We start from the raw sequence: 22348 nt of genomic DNA, 5'->3' as shown, positions 1-22348 counted from the left end.
AGAGGTCAAGTATATAGATACTAGAATGTCAAATGTCAGGTTCCTCAGAGACGTTTGGGGACACATTTTGACATTCTACACACCAGGTACAGAACTCCGTACAGGGGAGGCCAACAGAGAGGCACTGGCACTTTCCACTCTCTCCACAGTTTGGATCTTTGCAATACAAGTAAGTAATGTCTCTCACTTCTGTAGGTGCTGGGGGTTTCTTAAATAGGACTGGTTTAATGGCTCCATCTCTGACAATCCATCCCTTGCCGATAGGACTCCATAAAAGGGGTTTGGGCATGTGACTGTGACACCATATCGCTGTCTGATACAGTACATTGCTCTTTGCACATGTTGTGCAAATTCATCCTCTGTTGGTGGCAGGTTTGCAGAGGCTGCATATGTTGTTGATGCAATTATGAACCTCAGTTCATCCAAGTTTGTGCACATCAGTCCATTTTCCTTTTTATTTTTTCCGTAAAGCAGAAGCGCAAATTCTCTTGCGACTGGCAAAGACTTCCAAGCTGGAAGAGTCCAAAATGGGCCAGATCTTTGAGCTCACTGAGATGGGTCTTGAGTTTGGTGAATGCTGTTGTCTTTCCTATTCTGTACAAACTACTTGTTGTGTCACAGTCAGTGAGTGCATGACATGCTGGTAGACAGCAAGAGCAATGTATCAGACAGTGATATGGTGTCACAGTCACATGTCCAAACCCCTGTTATGGAGTCCTATCGTCAAGGGATGGATTGTCAGAGATGGAGCCATTTGACCAGCTCTATTTAGGAAACCCCCAGCACCTACAGAAGTGAGAGACATTACTTACTTGTATTGCAAAGATGCAAACTGTGGAGAGAGTGGAAAGGGCCAGTGCATCTCTGTTGCCCTTCCAACATCTTATATACGCGCAGCAACAATGCAAGATCCAAATACTTTGGAAAAAGGTTACAATATGATACACAGAAGAGGGAAGAATGTAACATTGTGATAGCTTAATCTGACAAATGGACAATGATACTAAGGATACAGTATATTAAACATGATCGTCTCCAGATAGACAGGCTGCCTCCAGACTGAACAATATTTAGACAGTTTTGTTTGCATCACTCTTTTGCAATCCTTACAACTGCAGTCCATGGAGGATAAGGTTGTGAATGTGCCCCAGACTCCCAAACACTGGCACAATAATCTGGTTGGGTCATAATACGCAACAAAGGCCTGATACTTTGGCTGTGAAAAAAGTGTCCATATACCTGGACAAAAAAGCAGTCACTTTTTATTTCTCTGTTCTGTTTTATTTTTGCCTTGGTTATTTTGTTTTCTAATCCGTTTTTCTAGTCTGTTTTTGTGATTGTGTATTATGATTACTATTATACTTGGATTAATGTTCCAGTTTCAATAAAACTTCCAATATTTACACCTTGTATTTCTATGTTTTATGGTAAATGGTAAATGGCCTGCATTTATATAGTGCTTTACAATCAGTAGGTACATTCACCCATTCATACACCGATGGCGGCAGGCTGCCACGCAGGGTGCTGGCACAGCATCCGGAGCAATTGGGGTTCAGTATCTTGCCCAAGGACACTTCGACATGCCGACTGGAGGAGGTGGAAATCGAACCACCGACCTCTTTTATCCAAAGCGATTAGTGGACGACCTGCTCTACCTCCTGAGCTACAGCCGCTCCAGGTGGTTTGTAATTTAGATCAACTTTATTTTATTGGTTTACCCACATTCTGACTATTTGGTGATGTAGTTCAGCCACCTGGTATTTCCCTCTCCAAATATGATGACCATCAGAGTGAGCATTCTTAACTTATAGGCTATTATGCCACTTCACTTATCCCCCATTCAGAATGACCTAATTTGACAGTTTCAGAGAAGAGGTAGTAGGTCTATGTCTAAAGAAATCTCATTTGCAATAGAACTGTACCAGATATCTCCATACAACTACTGGTCAGGGTTCAATAGCACCCTAGACAATTCAGTAATGGTATATTTTCCAGGGATTTCTGTTTTTCTGATAAATGAGAGAAAAGTGATGGAGTCCTATGTTCCTATCACCACAAAGTACAATTTCCGCCTAAACTAAAGCTATATTTACAGGACTATAATTCATGATCTTTTTAGGTAAATCATTTTCTGACTATTTGGTGATGTAGGGCAGCCACCTGGTTCATACCTCAGCAAATCTGGTGAGGAAAAGAGTGAGCATTCTCAAGGTATGAGCTTTTTTGTCACCTTTACCCTATTCGGACTGGCCTAATTTGGCTCTTTTTCAGGGATTGGGGTAGTTCTAAAGAACAGCCAAAAAAACATTTTTTCCCCAAAAATAAAATTTGCCAAGAATCAATTTCATTAATGGGAGACCCTAAAGATAAGAAAAAACATTGTTGGCATTTGTTCTACCTCGGGTAGGGGTATCTCAAAAACTAAAGCCTTTTTTGAGGACTTGCTGCTAGACTAATACATGATTACAATACTCACACATATGTTTTGTTTTATCCTCCATTGTTGCTATGGATTCCCTAGGTCTGTATGTAATGCCCCCCCTCTCTGGCTCAGCTTTGAGTCTGTGTTGGTGTGTGTGTGGTTGGTGTGTTAGCAGTAGCCTAGTGATAAATGTGTCCATAAACCCTGTCCTTAAAAAACCCGATCCACTGATTGAGGGATTGCTCTCTGACATGTCGCCGTCTCATCCTTTTCAAAACATTTCACCATGTTAGAATGGATAGATAACAAGCTGAATAGCTGATAGAAGTTCCACTCCTCCACTACTTTTTTTAAATCATGCTTTTCACTTGCCAAGGCCAAAAAGAAGGTTCTGCACGAGATTAAAATGGCGGAATAACAAACATTCTTTGTAAGCTCCATATTACTGAAATGTTTTTTCTCGGGAGATACCAATGCGCTCCTGATGAATGCAGCAGCCATTCAGCTTCAATGTCACTGCGATTAGATCTCATCAAGCGCTTTGAATGAGAGCGGTCCACTTCTCTTAGTCTTTTCTTTAGACAGGAAGAAATAGACTGACAGGATTCAATCCTACAGTAGGCCGAGAGAAGAGGGTCTGAACTAAGTCACCATCAAAAGAGTTATTCTAATAGATTTAAGAGATGGCTGGGTATCTCTGTGACTGAACTGAGTCACCATCAAAAGAGTTATTCTAATAGATTTAACAGATGGCTGGGTATCTCTGTGACTGAACTGACTCACCATCAAAGAGTTATTCTAATAGATTTAACAGATGGCTGGGTATCCCTGTGACTGAACTGAGTCACCATCAAAGAGTTATTCTAATAGATTTAAGAGAGGGCTGGGTATCTCTGTGACTGAACTGAGTCACCATCAAAGAGTTATTCTAATAGATTTAACAGATGGCTGGGTATCTCTGTGACTGAACTGAGTCACCATCAAAGAGTTATTCTAATAGATTTAAGAGATGGCTGGGTATCTCTGTGACTGAACTGAGTCACCATCAAAGAGTTATTCTAATAGATTTAACAGATGGCTGGGTATCCCTGTGACTGAACTGAGTCACCATCAAAAGAGTTATTCTAATAGATTTAACAGATGGCTGGGTATCCCTGTGACTGAACTGAGTCACCATCAAAGAGTTATTCTAATAGATTTAACAGATGGCTGGGTATCTCTGTGACTGAACTGAGTCACCATCAAAGAGTTATTCTAATAGATTTAAGAGAGGGCTGGGTATCTCTGTGACTGAACTGAGTCACCATCAAAAGAGTTATTCTAATAGATTTAACAGATGGCTGGATATCCTGTGACTGAACTGAGTCACCATCAAAAGAGTTATTCTAATAGATTTAACAGATGGCTGGGTATCCTGTGACTGAACTGAGTCACCATCAAAAGAGTTATTCTAATAGATTTAACAGATGGCTGGGTATCCTGTGACTGAACTGAGTCACCATCAAAGAGTTATTCTAATAGATTTAACAGATGGCTGGGTATCCCTGTGACTGAACTGAGTCACCATCAAAAGAGTTATTCTAATAGATTTAACAGATGGCTGGGTATCCCTGTGACTGAACTGAGTCACCATCAAAGAGTTATTCTAATAGATTTAACAGATGGCTGGGTATCCCTGTGACTGAACTGAGTCACCATCAAAAGAGTTATTCTAATAGATTTAACAGATGGCTGGGTATCTCTGTGACTGAACTGAGTCACCATCAAAAGAGTTATTCTAATAGATTTAACAGATGGCTGGGTATCCCTGTGACTGAACTGAGTCACCATCAAAAGAGTTATTCTAATAGATTTAACAGATGGCTGGGTATCCCTGTGACTGAACTGAGTCACCATCAAAGAGTTATTCTAATAGATTTAACAGATGGCTGGGTATCCTGTGACTGAACTGAGTCACCATCAAAGAGTTATTCTAATAGATTTAACAGATGGCTGGGTATCCTGTGACTGAACTGAGTCACCATCAAAGAGTTATTCTAATAGATTTAACAGATGGCTGGGTATCCTGTGACTGAACTGAGTCACCATCACAGAGTTATTCTAATAGATTTAAGAGATGGCTGGATATCTCTGTGACTGAACTGAGTCACCATCACAGAGTTATTCTAATTTAAGAGATGGCTGGATATCTCTGTGACTGAACTGAGTCACCATCACAGAGTTATTCTAATTTAACAGATGGCTGGATATCTCTGTGACTGAACTGAGTCACCATCAAAAGAGTTATTCTAATAGATTTAAGAGAGGGCTGGGTATCTCTGTGACTGAACTGAGTCACCATCAAAGAGTTATTCTAATAGATTTAAGAGAGGGCTGGGTATCTCTGTGACTGAACTGAGTCACCATCAAAGAGTTATTCTAATAGATTTAACAGATGGCTGGGTATCTCTGTGACTGAACTGAGTCACCATCAAAAGAGTTATTCTAATAGATTTAAGAGATGGCTGGGTATCCCTGTGACTGAACTGAGTCACCATCAAAAGAGTTATTCTAATAGATTTAAGAGATGGCTGGGTATCCCTGTGACTGAACTGAGTCACCATCAAAGAGTTATTCTAATAGATGTAAGAGATGGCTGGCCTGTGACTGCCTCGGACCGACTCTTACCATATCTGTCTCGACTACTGATTGTTTTCTCTGCTTCGTTGATTACGCGCAAGTTGCCTCAAGGCTCAGTTCTTAGGTGGATCCACTTTTCTTTGTTCCCCTTAGGCCATATTATTTGTCAGCAAAACATCTCTTTTCATCACTGCACTGAAGAGACGCCGCCTGCTTTATCGCTCAGTTAAACCAAATGATCCAAAACCTCCTGAACACATCTCTAGACAAATACAGTTGTCTCTCAGTCCTCGGGTTAGGGTATATAAGGCCTGGATCTACGAGTTATTGTTGATTCTTTAAGCATCATAGTGGTGCAATGGTTCATACATTGCAAAGACCGGATTGATTTTTGTCTTTTTATAACACAGAAGCTTGGACACATGTATATACTCTCGCCTTGATCTGTGGCTGCAGATAGTGCAGAATTCTGCCTTAGGTTTGGTCTCTTTGGTAGCCTGCCGTTGTTTGAATTTACAGATTACAGATTACTTTTAAGGCATGAATAGGTCTTCCTAGCAATTTCGACCATTTAACCCCTTGTGAGCCAGAGGGCAGCCAGAAATCCTCAGGCACCTTAGGGTAAAGACAAAAGGCAATTGGGCCAATGCTGTCCAAGCCCAGAGGATTTGACGGCCTATCTGAGGAGCTTAGGCTGCCAGAACCAAACTCCTCTTTTTTTATTTGTCTTCCCCTGCTTTAGTTATGTTGCCTTTACGCTTTATTATTCTTTAGTAACACTATTCTTTGTTGGTGTGGTATTTTTAGTTCACCTACACCTTTAGTTTCCAACAATACCCTGCTTCACATTCAAGACACATTCACAGTGGGAGCTGAGCGGTACAACCAAACCACTCTACTGGTGGCCACAGAACAGTGCCTTGCTCATGGGCGGCTTGGCAGTTGTTTTTGAAGGAGGATAGAGCACTACTCATTCGTTCCCAATAGGTTTGAACTGGAGACCTTCCTCACCTAAAGGCTCGTGCTGCCCTATTTATTATAAAACAATTCACACTTTATGCTAGTGCTACATAAGAAAAGTCACAGACATTTACTCGTCCTCAGCAGCAGCGAGCAATGCCAAAAGATGTATTTTTCCCCTCACAGCCAGACCAGTTCTCCTCTCAAACGAAGCTCGCATCACTGAACTCAGATCTTGTCGCGCCTCGTGTTTGTCCTCGCTGCGCCTCGAACTGGGTGAGATGAACCGCGCAGAGGCCGCTATCAGTGGCGACGTTCAGATAGCGCCCATATCAGATCATTCCTCTACCGACGCAAGAGTTAAGACGGCAACAAAAGAGGCTCAAACGGGTCCGCCTGGCAAAAAGGCCTCCTTTCCTCCGCTCGTGATAAGGAGTTATTAGAGGGTCCCTCTCAGACGGCCGGACGCGTGTTCGGGTGGTGAAAGATAGAGCCAGTGTCAATTAGTGAATTAATTGCAGGATGTTAGATTTATTCTTTTTTTTCGGTATCCTCTGCTTTTGTGGGCGGTGATGACGTTGCCATGGCAATATTTCCGTGAACTACTGTGGTTTTGATTTTTCCATTTTCCGGCCCCTTGTTTCCTTTTGTTGGATTGTTTCTCCCTTATCGATTTGTGGCCACTATGATTCTGTGTGTCACTCTTCTTTGGGAGTGCTTTATATATTAATCTGGCTGCATGGAAACAGGCTGCTGGCATTAGCCCTCCCCTGCTCTACAGCTGCTCTCCCATTGGAGCCGTCCATTTCAGTCGCCGCCGGATTTCCGCTCCCCGCTTACAAGCTCTGTTATTGGCTCCGACCATGTCAATCAGAGCGGCTTCCGCTTCCTCCTCCCTGTGTGTTTCGCTGTAAACAGTCCCCTGCCGCCGCAGTGAAAACAACAATGCTAACTGGCTAACAACCTAACGGCAGAAACCTACACGCTAGCTCGTTGCTACTACACGCTGAAAATGGCAAGTTGGATTGTTGGAAACTATTTTCCAAGGGCACTGCCGCTAAGCGCCGCCCATCACAATTCCAGAATGGTGACCAGCGCTCCCTTCCCTCCCGGAAGGGAGGGGAGGTTGGCCAGCGAGACCATTTACATATTGATCTCCTACCTCTCAGTGATAATTGGAGACATACAGTACATGTAGTAGTTGCACACAGAGATGTACTGTAACGGTAAACAAAGGGGTGGGGAAAACATTCCTCCTGTCGGCGATCATTAAGGCAAACGAGCATCATTCTGAACAAAAATATATTTTGCTTTCAAAAACACATGGATGTATGCCTTTCTTCTTATTTTGGGCATCTGAGTAGTGTAAAGTTAAAAGTACTCACCTGCCACCGCGGAGACCCGGGTTCAATTCCCGGCAGCGGTACTTAAGGCTTGGTCGGATGTTCCTACGAACACAATTGGCTGTGTCTGCGGGTGGGAAGCTGGTGGGGGTATGCATCCTGGTCGCTGCACTAGAGTCTCCTCTGGAGCATGATCCTCCCACGCACTACGTCCTGATGTCAGGTGAAAAGAAGTGGCTGGTGACTGCACATGTATCGGAGGAAGCATGTGCTAGTCTACAACTCTCCTCAGATCGGCAGAGGGGGAGGAGCAATGACCGGGACGGGGAATTGGCCAAGTACTATTACTATTCCCCCAAGTTCCCCTCCCCCCAAAACAGACCCCGACCGACCGACCGAGGTAACACGGGGGCTCGAACCTGTGACCCTCGTGTTGGTAGGCAGGGAATCTACTTCTGCACTACCCGGAGGCCCTACTAGCTATAATGTACGTACTGTACTCTATGAATTTAAAACACACATTTACTTTAATGTGGGTGAACTATTTTCTCCAAATAAAAAGGTGGATGAACTAAGTCTACTCCGCTCACTCAAAACGTGTGTGTGTGTGTGTGTGTGTGTGTGTGTGTGTGTGTGTGTGTGTGTGTGCGTGCATGTGTGCAGGGCGAGCTATTACAGGAAGGGTGGGCGTGCCATGCTGCCAGTGAAGTGGATGCCACCTGAAGCCTTCATGGAGGGCATCTTCACATCCAAAACAGACACGTGGTGAGTGGCCCCTCCCACTGGCACCCCACAGCCAGGACCAAGCTCACGCTCCTGCCTATAGTTCACTCTCTAGACCTGCCCCTTCTCTCCGTCAATCTCTTTTACCTTCCTCCATCCTTCACTCCTTTGCTCCTACACCATATGTTTGTTTTTCTTTTACTTCTCGACTCGGCTCTGATGAAGCTTCTAAGTTATGGCTCAATTGTCCTAGGTCTCTGTTAGGGTTTGAAGAAGTGTTTTTCATATTTGCTTAAACATGTTTTATCTGTTGGCCTGTTTTCTGCCACTCTGCTGACTGAACGGTTTACTGCACTGTGACCTATATATTTTGCAGCTTGTGCAGGAATGGAACAGTCATGTGTGTGTCTCTGCAAAATAAGACGACCTATGCAAAACGGATGTTCAATTGTGCTTGCTGTGCTTTAGAATGAGGAAGTCTCCATCTGCAGTTGCAGAATAACAGCTCGCGCAGTCAGCGTTCAGTTCAACCGTTGTTGATGTGTGTTGAACATATGCATACGTGTACTATCTGATAAACAGGAACTGGGAGGACCATTTCTTCATGTTGCTTCATGTGTAACCACGAGTTATAGTAAATAAAAGACTAAGCACGGAGGGTGGATAGCAGAAGTGTTTTGGAGACGGGCAGAGGTGCCGCTCGACACTCTCCTTGCTAGCAAGCTAAACTGAGAACTCGAGTCTGTGTATCTTTGAGTCTGAGTGGGTTACGATCTTGGTAAAAGAGCCTGGGGAAGCTTGTCTTACAACCAAGCGCTTCATCTGGTAAAATATCCCCAACAGTCTCTCTCTCTTTCTCTTCATAACAAATCGATCTAATCCTGATCCTCTCTCTTTCTCTCTCTCCCTCCCCCTCCGCCCCGCAGGTCATTTGGGGTTCTGCTTTGGGAGATCTTCTCATTGGGCTATATGCCATATCCAAGCCGCAGCAACCAGGAAGTGCTGGAGTTTGTAACCAATGGCGGAAGGATGGACCCTCCCAAAAACTGCCCTGGGCCAGTGTAAGTATTCCTGCATGAAAAAGGAGATCCCATGAGGTCTAATGAAGCCTCTCCACAATGCATAAACAATAGGGGTGTCACAATATATCGTCCCACGAAATTTCGCGATAGTAAAACGTCACGATATGTATCGTTGAGATGAAATCTCATATCGTGAAAAAAAAAAAAAAATTTTTTTTTTTTTTTTTTTTCAAAAGTAGACAAAGAAACGTCTTTGTTTGTTGAAGTTCAATGTGTGGAAAGTAGTTCAGTTGAACAAGTCTCTGAAGAGACACATGAGAAGTTATACAGGAGAGAAACCATTCAATTGAGTTTCTGGCAAAACTGTTTACTTGACAGGAAAAACTGAAGATCCATAAAAAATAGACTAAGAAAAGTCTTGTTGTTTGAGTTTGAAGAAAAACTGAAGATGCATAATGAGAATTTATACTGCTGAGAAACCTTTTAGTTCAAAGTAAATCTAAGTGACGGTGTAACTCATTCTATTTCAAGATAAGCCTTATCTCCAATCTCATGTTTTTTCTAGTTGTTATTGTAATAACAATTTCCCACAACAGCATGTTTTGTATTTGTGCATTTCAAATAAAATACTACTTTTCCAGTCATATATTGTCATTATTCAAGTTTAAAAAAATATTGTTAAAATCGTATCGTATCGTATCGTTATCGTGAACCCAGTATCGTGATACGTATCGTATCGTGAACTGAGTGTATCGTGACACCCCTAATAAACAAGGAAGGAAAGATGCACAGATGTATGTGGTGCATACATTGTGGCAATTTATTGTAGACATGCAGGTAATGTCACTGTTGGAAAACACAACAACACAATATGAGGCAGGCAGATCTTGATTTAAGAGGCTCTGATGATTTTCCAATATTAGGGATTTATAGTACAGCGATTTATGATGGTCGCCACTGGCCATGATCATATTCTGCCATCGGTCGCAACGATATGTTTATACTTCCAGTGACGGGCAATGTGTCAGCGTTGCGATGATGGTTGTACCCATGGCCGAGACTTAAATTGGATTAAACATTGAACCCATCGCTGGCTCAGTTGTCATGACAACATTATGGAACTGTCTTATCCCAACGTCGATTCATTCTCTGAGCTCAGACTAAACAGTAATCAACAGCTCTGGAAGACACTACTTTTGTTTAGACTGTAGAATAAAACGTGAGACAATTATGTTATTTATCTAGACCTGGATAAAGACAATAGATTTACTTGAGTGAAACTTGTTATTTAAAAAGAAAGTGAAAATAATATTGCAAAAGCAGTTTCATAACATTTTATTAGGCTATTCTGCAGACTGGTTTACAAACTATTAGTATTATTATTATTTTCCCCTTATATTTTCAATTAGTGCAATTAAAAATAAATTGTATTACATCACGTTATTAAAAGCAGACTGCAGCAGCTTGCTGAAGCGCAGTGGAGTCGCTCCGATTCGCTTTCAGAATGGGCACTAAACTTCACAACGGGGGAATATTTGCATTACTTTGACCTGAACGGATGGAAGAAAATGCTAAGAACATTATTGTTACCTGTACATCTGAGAACTGACAGCACTTGCCAAAGTGTTATGAGCGCTATCCACTCTTTATTTTTTAGACATGATTAATCAATCTGTGATCATCCTAGCTCACAATAAAGATGACCAGAACCCGGATTAATCAAAGCTGCTTGTTTTACACAGCAGATAACAGCAGAGCCAGCCTTTGCTATGTCTCACCCATTTGAACTGAAACAGGCCCCGCCCTCATAGGACTGACCACGCCTCCAACGCACTGACAGCATCAATTGACATGACTCATTTGATGCGTGTCAATTGATGCACCTATGGCGCACTGGCATCAGATTGGAAATACCAGCACCACAGAACCTGCAGTGTTTTGGAAAAAGTTTGCTGTTTATATGTACGTAGGTTTTTTTTTTTTTTTATTACAGGTGGATAATTAAAAGAAATAACTAAGTAGCTTAATCCTATATTCAAATTGAGAAGGATAGACTAACTTTACAAATATTGTATCACAATAACAAAATAAGGGTATGGGTCAGACCATTTTCCATTTTGAAAAAGATTAGCCATGTTGTTGATGTACCCCCAACCATTGCTGAAACTGAATGGTTACACCACTGTGCTGTGGGCTTCAAGGTATTTGTGCTTGTATGAGTCTGGACAGACATGGATGTCGACTGCAACTTGACTTATTGGTGGAGGCATACAACCGCCAGGCAGTTATTTCTCCTTTACTCTGTCAGATATTCCCTCTCTGGTCAACTCTTATAAAAGCTATATATATGGACACACTCACCGTCTCCCTGCCCCTCTATCTCTGTTTCACTCTCTCTCACACACACACACACACACACACACACACACACACACACACACACACACACACACACACACACACACACACACACTCACACACACACACTCACACACACTCTCTCTCACACACACACACACACACACACACACACACACACACACACACACACACACACACACACACACACACACACACTCTCTCTCTCTCTCTCTCTCTCACACTCACACACACTCACACACACACACACACACACACACACATACACACACACATTTTGGTCTCTCGTTTATCCTTCATAGTTAGTAGCATGACCCAATTTCCCCTCGGTGATCAATAGTTTTGCTGATTCTGATTTCTGACATATCGAGCATCGTGGCAGGCCACGGATGTCAAGCCCAGCTTAAACCCAGCCCACAGCTGATTAGGAGCTGATCTCAAACCCAGCCCACATCAGCTGACTGCTTAGCTGATGCATTCAATTGGCTCCACTCAAACAGGGCACCCTCTTTAATTCTGCTCCAGTCTGCTGCCTAACATGGCTGCTTCATGTGCAAGCTGTTTGCAACCCACCTCCTCCCCAGCTCCTCCTTTCATGCTGGGTCTGACTTAAACAATGTCATTTCTGTTGTCATTGTTGCTTGCTCTGTTCTGTACCTGGGGGTCTTTTGTTGCTCTCCTTGCCTTAAGGCTATTCCATGTTGCTCATGGAGGGGCAAGGAGCTCCCAGAATCTGCTGCTGCCGCTCTCCAGGACAGAGCCATACCACCAAATATAACTCATGCTAATAAAAGCTTTAGATTGATCTAAGTGGTCTTGTGTTTTTGACTGAAGTGGTCCTGACCTGAATTGTATTTGACTGCCCTCGGCCACAGCTTTGCAGGCGACTTCTCTTCTTTCTCTCCAGCTTTGCAACCTGCCTCACATTTTCTTTGTGAATGTTTTTCTTCTCTCTTTGAAAAAAGAAACAGCCCCGTGTGGCACTATTAATCTGAAGTTGTGAAACTGTCTCACAACAGGACACACATATTGCTAACAGACCAGAAACTTATGTTTGAATCAACCCAGCAATTAAAAATATCTTTAGATTGAACAATTCTTCACTTTAGCTGCACTTCACCCTTGAGGCAATCACTCAAAAGGTTGCACTTTAATTCCACCTGAAGCGATCAAAACAACTACAAAAATGTCGATGTAGAAAGTTTAGGTTGTCACCGTCTTATTTTGGCTCAGTAGAGATGCTACTGGTTGTGTTCGGGAGAAAAATGTATTGTCAAATTCAATTCTACATCAATTGTGTGTGTTTTTTTAACGATATTGGAGTTTAGTCTGGCAAATGTTACAGCAGTGGGAGAGATGGTGCTGGTGGGCTTACCTAGGTCTATATAAAGTGAGAGGAAAATGTTTTAATTAAATGTGTTTTACTTATGTGTATTTTAGGTACCGTATAATGACTCAGAGTTGGCAGCACCAGCCTGAGGACAGGCCAAACTTCTCGACTATCCTGGAGAGGATTGACTACTGCTTACAGGTAGCTGAGCAGAACTGAAATGAACAAGTGTTGGGCCCCACAAAAAAATACAATGATGAAACTTCTTTTGACCATCTGTCTCGTTTAGGACCCCGATGTGGTGACCGTGCCGTTGCCTGTAGAGTATGGACCTGTCCCGGAGGAGGAAGAGCGTGTCCCCATGCGCCCTGACGACCCCTCAGCTCCGACCCTGCTGGTGAACGCGCAGACGCCTGGGGAGGGTCCGCCACCGCCTCCATCCTATCCCACTGAGGAGAACCGGAGAGGCGGAGAGGCCGCTCTCCTGGCTGGCTCACCATCGGAGGCCAAAGCACCGACGTTGTCCCAGCCATATTTCCACCAGCATCAGAAGCCCCACCCGCCGACGTCCATCAGCACCACAAGCACCATCACCTCCACGGCCACCTCCGCACTCACTGCCAAGGGACCCCACGTCTCCACCCAGCCAAGCTCTGAGGGGGGCCACGTCAACCTGGCCTTCACCCAGGGCCAGGATGGCCGCAATGGGAAGGCGACCAGTCTGTGGAACCCTACTTATGGCTCATGGTTCCTGCAGCAGCAGCAGAGGAAGCAGCAGCAGAGGCAGGTGGGGGTGGGGGTGGGAGGTGGAGGGGGTAGGGTGCCCGGCGAGGGGCAGGAGCAGGTGGGCCGGACGGTGGCTGAGGCGGCGGGAACTCTGGGGCTACAGCTCCAGCAGCAGCACCACCTGCAGCTGCTCCAGCAGCACCAGCAGCAGGGTCTGTGCAGACCCTTGCTGCCCCCACCACCCCCACCCGCCGCCCAGTCAGCCCTGCTTTTAGATTCAGCCACCCTGCCCCCACCGGGCACCCAGTCAGCCCTGCTTTTAGATTCAGCCGCCCTGCCCCCGGTTCCCCTCTACAGACTGCGGCGCTTCCCTTGCGGGAACATCGGCTACGGCTACCAGGAGCAGGGCCTGCCGCTGGAGGCCGTTTCCCACACCAACGCCCCGCCCCCTCCGGCGGCCCCGGGCCCTTCCTCCCTCCCCGCCTCGGTGTCCCTGGGCCACTCGGGCATGGCCGACGACAGCCGTCCTCTGCTGGTCACCATGGGCACAGTGCAGGACCCCAGGTTGCCCAGGATGGAGGGCCACAACGCCACGGTGCTTTAGCCCAAATGCCTGTACCACTTTGGGTCTTTTTATAGGCCCTTGTCTTGAAGACTGTCTGTACAGGAAGCACAGCACTAAAACACTGTGTCAGGACAGAGACCGTTTTACACCACCGTTACCTACTGCTCCACTACGTTGGCTTATTCCCCCAGTTCAGAGGGAACCCATCTCGCTTAACCAGAGCTGGATCCGTTCAGCAATCGTTTCCCCCATGAGAACCTCACAGGTGTGTTGAAATCACCAAAAGCACATTTAGAGAACTAAAAGACTTTTGGGAGCCAAGCTATGTAGAGTATAGGCTAGTTTTAAGAATAAAAAATGTATTTTTTCAACTGGATGGATTATGACCGAGTGAGAAAACTAAGAAAGCAGTTGAATGGAGAGATACAGTTTGTCATGACACAGAAAGACGTGGGGAGAACCTTTCATTTGGTATTAGGTCTGCCACTTGTTCATTGACTGCCGCGGATGTCAAAAGCAGTCTTTCATGTATGACAATGCAACACTAGGAGGACTCAGATTTCTATATTTTGGCAGATTAAAGACTCTCCACCATATATGTTGGTCAGCAGTTTGACTGCACCTCCAGCTGCCAACCACACGTGTGTTCTACTGCAGATCCTTAACATTATTCCTTATCTACTTGCTGTTGGATTCCACACCGTGATAAATAAATTGCTATCAGACTATTTTTCAAGAATCTCAAACAATTGGACACTGGATTAACAGAGACATTTTTACTAAAACAAACAAACAAAAGATGGGGGGGGGGGGGGGTACGTGTTTGTTGATGTTTGTTTGCTTGCTTGTTTATTTATTCATCTGTTTATTTATTATTTTGAAGTGGCTCTATAAATTATTAATGGACGTGCTTCTTAAAATCCAAACAAAATTCATTTGACATCAGCTGGTTTTCATTTTGGCTTTTTAAACCGCAGGGATTTGATTTTTAGTTCCATATGCCAGATGGTCATAACACTACTTGATACATCCTAATGAAGGGAAGCCAGTCTGTGCTTTGATGGTGGAGTAGATGGATGAATAGAGGTGTTGGAGAGATATTTGAGAAACAATAAGAACTGAGATTTAAAGGAGGACGTTGCCACTTTTCAACCCGCTTTGTAGCATACCGCTGCTGTCGGCTGGAAACCTTGTATTCCTCCGAATTTGGCCATTTTCTTTTTATTTCATGAATGGATTTAGTGGCTACCCAAACATAACCTGTGAAAAGATGTTATATTACTGGTTATTAATGTTGTTATTACTATTACACTATGTTCAAATGTGAAGGTTTTTTCTTCCTTGTGAAAAATTGCTTTTTTGGAGATACAAGGTTTCCACCCGACAGCAACAATACAGTACGTCATTTTGTAGGCGGCACATGGTCTCGCCCCCTTTTAGGGGGGAAACAGAAGGCGATCGCCGTTGACTTCAATGTAAAATAGCAGTACCAAAAATAATAATAATAATAATAATCAATTTAGTTTATTAATCACACAAAGCCACCATGACATGACAATATATTACAACTCGGCCGGCCACAGAATGTGCAAGATACATGAAATACAGAAATATGACTTTGACCCATCTCAAATCATGTGACTCATGACCCGTCTGTGACCTAGCTGCGGTGTCCACCTGTTTCTAATTTAGCCTTCCTACATTAAATGCTGTTGTAGTGGAGCCCAGCATCGTTGTAGGCTACTTGACTCAGACTAGACTGCTGTAACATGTGACGAGTCACATGATTTTAGATGGGTCAAAGTCATATTTCCGGTGTATCTTGCCAGACGAATTGTAACATATTGTCATGTCATGGTCTTTGTGTCATTAATAAATGAGATTAATTGTTATTTTTCTATGATTTCTTTCGGTACTGCTATTTTACATTGAAGTCAATGGCGATCGTCTTGTGTTTTCCCCATAAAAGGGGGCGGGACCATATTGCCGATCTATCGTATTACACTCTGGGTAGTATAAGCAGATGAACTGAACAGTGTTTACCTTGCCTTCATGTTTACTGTGCCGAGAGCTCTGCAGTTCATTCCAGGCACTTCTGTCCACTCCAAATCCAATAGTGAGCATTAATGACCCATACCAAGTGTGGTGGTAGATGCCCTGCCTACCAACACGAGGGTCACAGGTTCGCGCCCCGTGTTACCTCCAGGCTTGGTCGGGAGTCCATACAGGCACGATTGGCTGTGTCTGCGCTGGTGGGAAGCCGTGTGATCCTCCCATGTGCTACGTCCTGCCGGTGAAGCCCCCCGCTGTCAGGTGAAAAAAAGCAGTTGGCAACTGGCATGTGTTGGAGGAAGCATGGTGCTAGTCTACGGCTCTCCCCAGATCGGCAGAGGGGGTGAAGCAGTGACTGGGGCAGCAGGTTATTGGCCAAGTTCAATTGGGGAGAAAATGGGGGGGGGGGGCTCAGGAAAAAAAAATTGTATTATAATAAGAGAAGTGTCCAGCCACAGCTGCGCCGATTTACGTGCGATCGGGTATTCACCTGATGTAGCCCCGCCCACTTGACCCATTTGTGTTATGACTTCCTGTTCAAAACACTGTCTGTTTTACCTGCTCACTAGTACTGTACTGTCACAGGAAGTGTAAACACAATAGGAAGTAACTGGCTGGCCCCTGGGTTGGAACATAAGGTGAATATTGGTGTAGATAAAGTATGGTGCTTCTCTACTAGGGTCGCAGAGGTCTGCTCCCATAGCTGAGTTAACTCAATCAGAGAAGGTAAATACTGTTCATCTACATATACAACAGAGAGGTCTGCTCCCATATCTGAGTTAACTCAATCAGAGAAGGTAAACACTGTTCATCTGCATAACAGAGAGGTCTGCTCCCATAGCTGAGTTAACTCAATCAGAGAAGGTAAACACTGTTCATCTGCATATACAACAGAGAGGTCTGTTCCCATAGCTGAGTTAACTCAATCAGAGAAGGTAAACACTGTTCATCTGCATATACAACAGAGAGGTCTGCTCCCATAGCTGAGTTAACTCAATCAGAGAAGGTAAACACTGTTCATCTGCATAACAGAGAGGTCTGCTCCCATAGCTGAGTTAACTCAATCAGAGAAGGTAAACACTGTTCATCTACATATACAACAGAGAGGTCTGCTCCCATAGCTGAGTTAACTCAATCAGAGAAGGTAAACACTGTTCATCTGCATATACAACAGAGAGGTCTGCTCCCATAGCTGAGTTAACTCAATCAGAGAAGGTAAACACTGTTCATCTGCATAACAGAGAGGTCTGCTCCCATAGCTGAGTTAACTCAATCAGAGAAGGTAAACACTGTTCATCTACATATACAACAGAGAGGTCTGTTCCCATAGCTGAGTTAACTCAATCAGAGAAGGCAAACACTGTTCATCTACATATACAACAGAGAGGTCTGCTCCCATAGCTGAGTTAACTCAATCAGAGAAGGTAAACACTGTTCATCTGCATATACAACAGAGAGGTCTGTTCCCATAGCTGAGTTAACCCAATCAGAGAAGGTAAACACTGTTCATCTACATATACAACAGAGAGGTCTGCTCCCATAGCTGAGTTAACTCAATCAGAGAAGGTAAACACTGTTCATCTGCATAACAGAGAGGTCTGCTCCCATAGCTGAGTTAACTCAATCAGAGAAGGTAAACACTGTTCATCTACATATACAACAGAGAGGTCTGCTCCCATAGCTGAGTTAACTCAATCAGAGAAGGTAAACACTGTTCATCTGCATTATACAACAGAGAGGTCTGCTCCCATAGCTGAGTTAACTCAATCAGAGAAGGTAAACACTGTTCATCTGCATTATACAACAGAGAGGTCTGCTCCCATAGCTGAGTTAACTCAATCAGAGAAGGTAAACACTGTTCATCTGCATAACAGAGAGGTCTGCTCCCATAGCTGAGTTAACTCAATCAGAGAAGGTAAACACTGTTCATCTACATATACAACAGAGAGGTCTGCTCCCATAGCTGAGTTAACTCAATCAGAGAAGGTAAATACTGTTCATCTGCATAACAGAGAGGTCTGCTCCCATAGCTGAGTTAACTCAATCAGAGAAGGTAAACACTGTTCATCTGCATAACAGAGAGGTCTGCTCCCATAGCTGAGTTAACTCAATCAGAGAAGGTAAACACTGTTCATCTACATAACAGAGAGGTCTGCTCCCATAGCTGAGTTAACTCAATCAGAGAAGGTAAACACTGTTCATCTGCATAACAGAGAGGTCTGCTCCCATAGCTGAGTTAACTCAATCAGAGAAGGTAAACACTGTTCATCTACATATACAACAGAGAGGTCTGCTCCCATAGCTGAGTTAACTCAAACTCATGCAGATGAACAGTGTGTTTACCTTCTCTGATTGAGTTGACTCAGCTGTGGGGGCAGACCTCAGTTGCAGATGAACAGTGTAACTACAGCTGGAACCATTGAAATGACTGACATTAGTTTCAATCCTAAATATTGCCTTTTTGCTGTTTTAACTGTTTTCTGGGGTTGGGGTTGATGTTCATTATGTTCAAATCTTATCACATTTGTGTTTTGACAAACTCAAAACACATATTTATGTTTGGTTTCCAGGGACTTTAATTTATTTTCTTAAAAAAAAGTGACAGAAGAAGCAAAAAAGCCTCTTCTTTGTTGGCTTGATGCAGATACTGAAGTACTGGTCTGGATATTACTGAATCGATCTTAACCTGTCTCAAGGCACTCAACATTCCTACATTTGCATATTTTACCTTTTCTATTATAGGATGACTGTTGTGGAATATAAATGAGTCGGAGTGAAAAGTTTGAAATCAAACTGCTTGTGATCCACATGTGAATGAAACCAAGGGAGCATTTGGTGAGTCTCATTCTGCTGAAGTAACAGGCACCCTTCACACGGTGTTAACGCTTGTCTGTGTTTAAAGTCGGCTTTTTACGTTGAACAGGGACACTTACGTATATCTATCAAATGACACCATAAGCGTGGAGGTGTTGATATTTAAGACAATGATGACTGTGTGTGTCAGTTTTTGCTGCTTTGCTTGACTGTTTTTGGCAATCCTGTCAGTCCTGCCTGTCATGTACAGCTAGCTGCCTGTCATGTACAGCTAGCTGCCTGTCATGTACAGCTAGCTGCCTGTCGTGTAGAGCTAGCTGCCTGTCATGTACAGCTAGCTGCCTGTCATGTACAGCTAGCCTGTCATGTACAGCTAGCTGCCTGTCATGTACAGCTAGCCTGTTATGTACAGCTAGCTGCCTGTCATCTACAGCTAGCTGCCTGTGATGTACAGCTAGCTGCCTGTCATGTACAGCTAGCTGCCTGTCGTGTACAGCTAGCTGCCTCTCGTGTACAGCTAGCTGTACATGTACAGCTAGCTGTCTGTCGTGATGTACAGCTAGCTGCCTGTGATGTACAGCTAGCTGCCTGTGATGTACAGCTAGCTGCCTGTGATGTACAGCTAGCTGCCTGTCGTGTACAGCTAGCTGCCTGTCGTGTACAGCTAGCTGCCTGTCGTGTACAGCTAGCTGCCTGTCGTGTACAGCTAGCTGCCTGTCATGTACAGCTAGCTGCCTGTCATGTACAGCTAGCTGCCTGTCATGTACAGCTAGCTGCCTGTCATGTACAGCTAGCTGCCTGCCATGTACAGCTAGCTGCCTGCCATGTACAGCTAGCTGCCTGTCATGTACAGCTAGCTGCCTGTGATGTACAGCTAGCTGCCTGTCGTGTACAGCTAGCTGACGCTCGCTGACTGACCAAGACAAATGCATTTCTCTCGGCCAAGTCAATGAGCACTTAAAATAATGACTAAAGAAAGGTCTTTTGCTTCCTCTCCAGTACCTGTGTTAAAATGCATCATTCTGTGTTCATCATCTCATCTCCATCGTTTTGTGTAAAAAGACAAACTGAACTGCACCTGTAAAATGTTGTAATTATAAAGTATTGTACGACGACTCTGGTAAAAGCCCTTCAGATGACATTCGCCAAAATGAATAAATTACTATATAATGACTGTTGAGTGTGTCTGCTGTCTACTGCACTGAATGTTGGATTTGGTGCCAAGTAAACCACATTAACCAAGATAGGACTGGTGATTAGTTTTTGTAGACACAGTCATCTCAGCGTAAGATGCACAACCGCTCATTCATTGTTTTGTACCTTGGCTACTAACATTAGTCATCTTCTTCATCATCCTCAAGCAGCTGTAATGCACCCTGTCCTGACAGGAATGAGTTAAATCTGGCTGTTAAATACAAGAATCCCTCTCAAATCAATGTTATTTGCCATGACTTTCTTACTTTTAAAGTTTGATTTTTTTTTAATGATTCCAGAGACTTGGCAGGGTGATTCTGTTCCTGTAGTTAATTAAAGGAACCAGCCTCCCCCTCTCCCTCTGAAGTCACACACAGATTAACCAAGTATCTAGCATCTTGATGTCATTCCTCCAAATAACTTTACTTTAAATGTTTTTTTGGGGGGAGGTGGAATCCAGATTTTTCTCCCAAATTGTACATGGCCAATAATTGTCCCGGTTGTTGCACCACCCCCTCTGCTGATTCCTCTTTATCTTTATATAGCACCAAATCATAACAAGAGTTATCTTAAGGAGCTTAACAAATACAGCAGGTAGAAGAACAGGCTCTTTAACGGTTTGATCTTGAATTTACTGGTTTTATGATTATGCTGTTTGATGTGATTTGACATTTTATCATTAAGCACTTTATAGTGTGTGTAATTTTTTTTATACAGATAAAGATTAAGTTCTCAACATGTCATCTCCTACTTTTTAAGTTAGAATGTGAGGTTTCATTCATCCATGATTCACAGATGGTTTCTTAATTTATGCAGGAAATATAATATATTTCGTAGTCTCTTAAAACAGACTGTCTCATCTACATCCGGCGAATGCAGCTATACACAGTCTGTACGTTACACCCCCAGAACATGCACAAGGAAGTTGGGAAAAAAAACCTTCAGACAGGAAAGAAGTTCGACGGAATCCGACCAATCACGACACGTGTGTCCACGAAAAATGTGGCATATTGGATTTTGATTGGACTAATGAGCGGAAGACCCGCCTTTCTGCGATTCTGATTGGACTAATGAGCGGAAAACCCGCCTTTCTACTTCCCATTCCGGTTGGTGCATGATTCTCCCCCACGAAGTACAGACGGTATGGCGGAAGCATTTGAAAATTGCGGAAGCCAACTCGTCTGTTCGAAGAGACTAGGTGTTTCGGGTCTCTCAACATCACACACCCTCGCCCAGTAGACCCAGCCGAGGCCGATTACGACCCCGACTCACGTCCCAGAAGCAGCCGCTCACGGATCAGCCTTCCTACTCTGTCTGCAGCGTTGCCCGCGGAAGGGTTGATCACGCCCAATCCGCTGCAATAGAGTTAGTGCTACACCGCAGTATTGAGAGACCTTCGGTGCATGGAGGTCTAAGGCCCTGTGGGGTGATTCCAGGCCGGGCACCTCCTTCGTCTCACCAGAACCTCCCGTGGAAAAAGGCAATCCTACCATGCCGTACCATCGGCAGGGAGGATGCCTCAAGGAGGCGTGATTTCTATTCGCACATAGGTTACGCAACAACCACGCCCTGTGCCCGCCTACGCAGCAGTCAAGTGCCGGGATTGGCCAGGCCCATGCTCACGTGAGACTGACAAGGTGAAGGCCACAACAGACTCGTCCGCCTCGTATAAAGCTTAATAACAACTGATTCACTTGGACTTGTCTATTCATAGTATTCCCATGATGTCACATGCATTTCCCACCAATATGGCACTTTACACTACACACAGCTCATTGGCTGTGTGTGTAATTAGATTGTTAATCACCTGTTAATTGATTACAATCAGACCAAGATGTCTGTGTGGTGATGTCACAGAATACTATCAATAAACCACTGGTCTACTTGTTGCTGTGAGTTTTGTATTGTTGTGCTAACATTATGGTATCATAATAATAATAATAATACATTTTATTTGGAGGCGCCTTTCAGAACACCCAAGGTCGCCTTACAGTGCATATAAATCATCAACCTTTATTTAAACAGGCAAGTTAATTAAGAACACATTCTTATTTTCAATAACGGCCTGGTGATAAACATGGACCTGGAACCATTCTGCCTATGTTTGAATCTAGTTTTCTATTTTGACACTTATGAGCACTCAGTGCAGACTCAGAGTAGTTAACTGTTTCTTTAATGATTAATACATGTCAGTTCGTG

General features: G+C 43.9%; 1 protein-coding gene across 1 annotated transcript in view; it reads left to right on the top strand.

Annotated features, from left to right (window-relative positions):
- Positions 1 to 14128, top strand: part of alk (ALK receptor tyrosine kinase) — a gene marked incomplete at both ends in the record, with an annotated part of 658401 nt that extends 644273 nt beyond the window's left edge. Inside the window, 4 exons of the mRNA XM_083632425.1 lie at positions 8008 to 8109; positions 8994 to 9128; positions 12909 to 12999; positions 13088 to 14128. Of these exons, the coding sequence (XP_083488551.1) occupies positions 8008 to 8109; positions 8994 to 9128; positions 12909 to 12999; positions 13088 to 14128 (1369 nt within the window). The remainder of the gene's footprint in view (positions 1 to 8007; positions 8110 to 8993; positions 9129 to 12908; positions 13000 to 13087) is intronic.
- Between the last annotated feature and the right edge of the window lie 8220 nt (positions 14129 to 22348).

This window comes from Poromitra crassiceps (assembly GCF_964638095.1).
Source record: "Poromitra crassiceps genome assembly, chromosome: 3".
NCBI classification, from domain to species: Eukaryota; Metazoa; Chordata; class Actinopteri; order Beryciformes; family Melamphaidae; genus Poromitra; species Poromitra crassiceps.
This window is presented reverse-complemented; position numbering and strand designations above follow the sequence as displayed.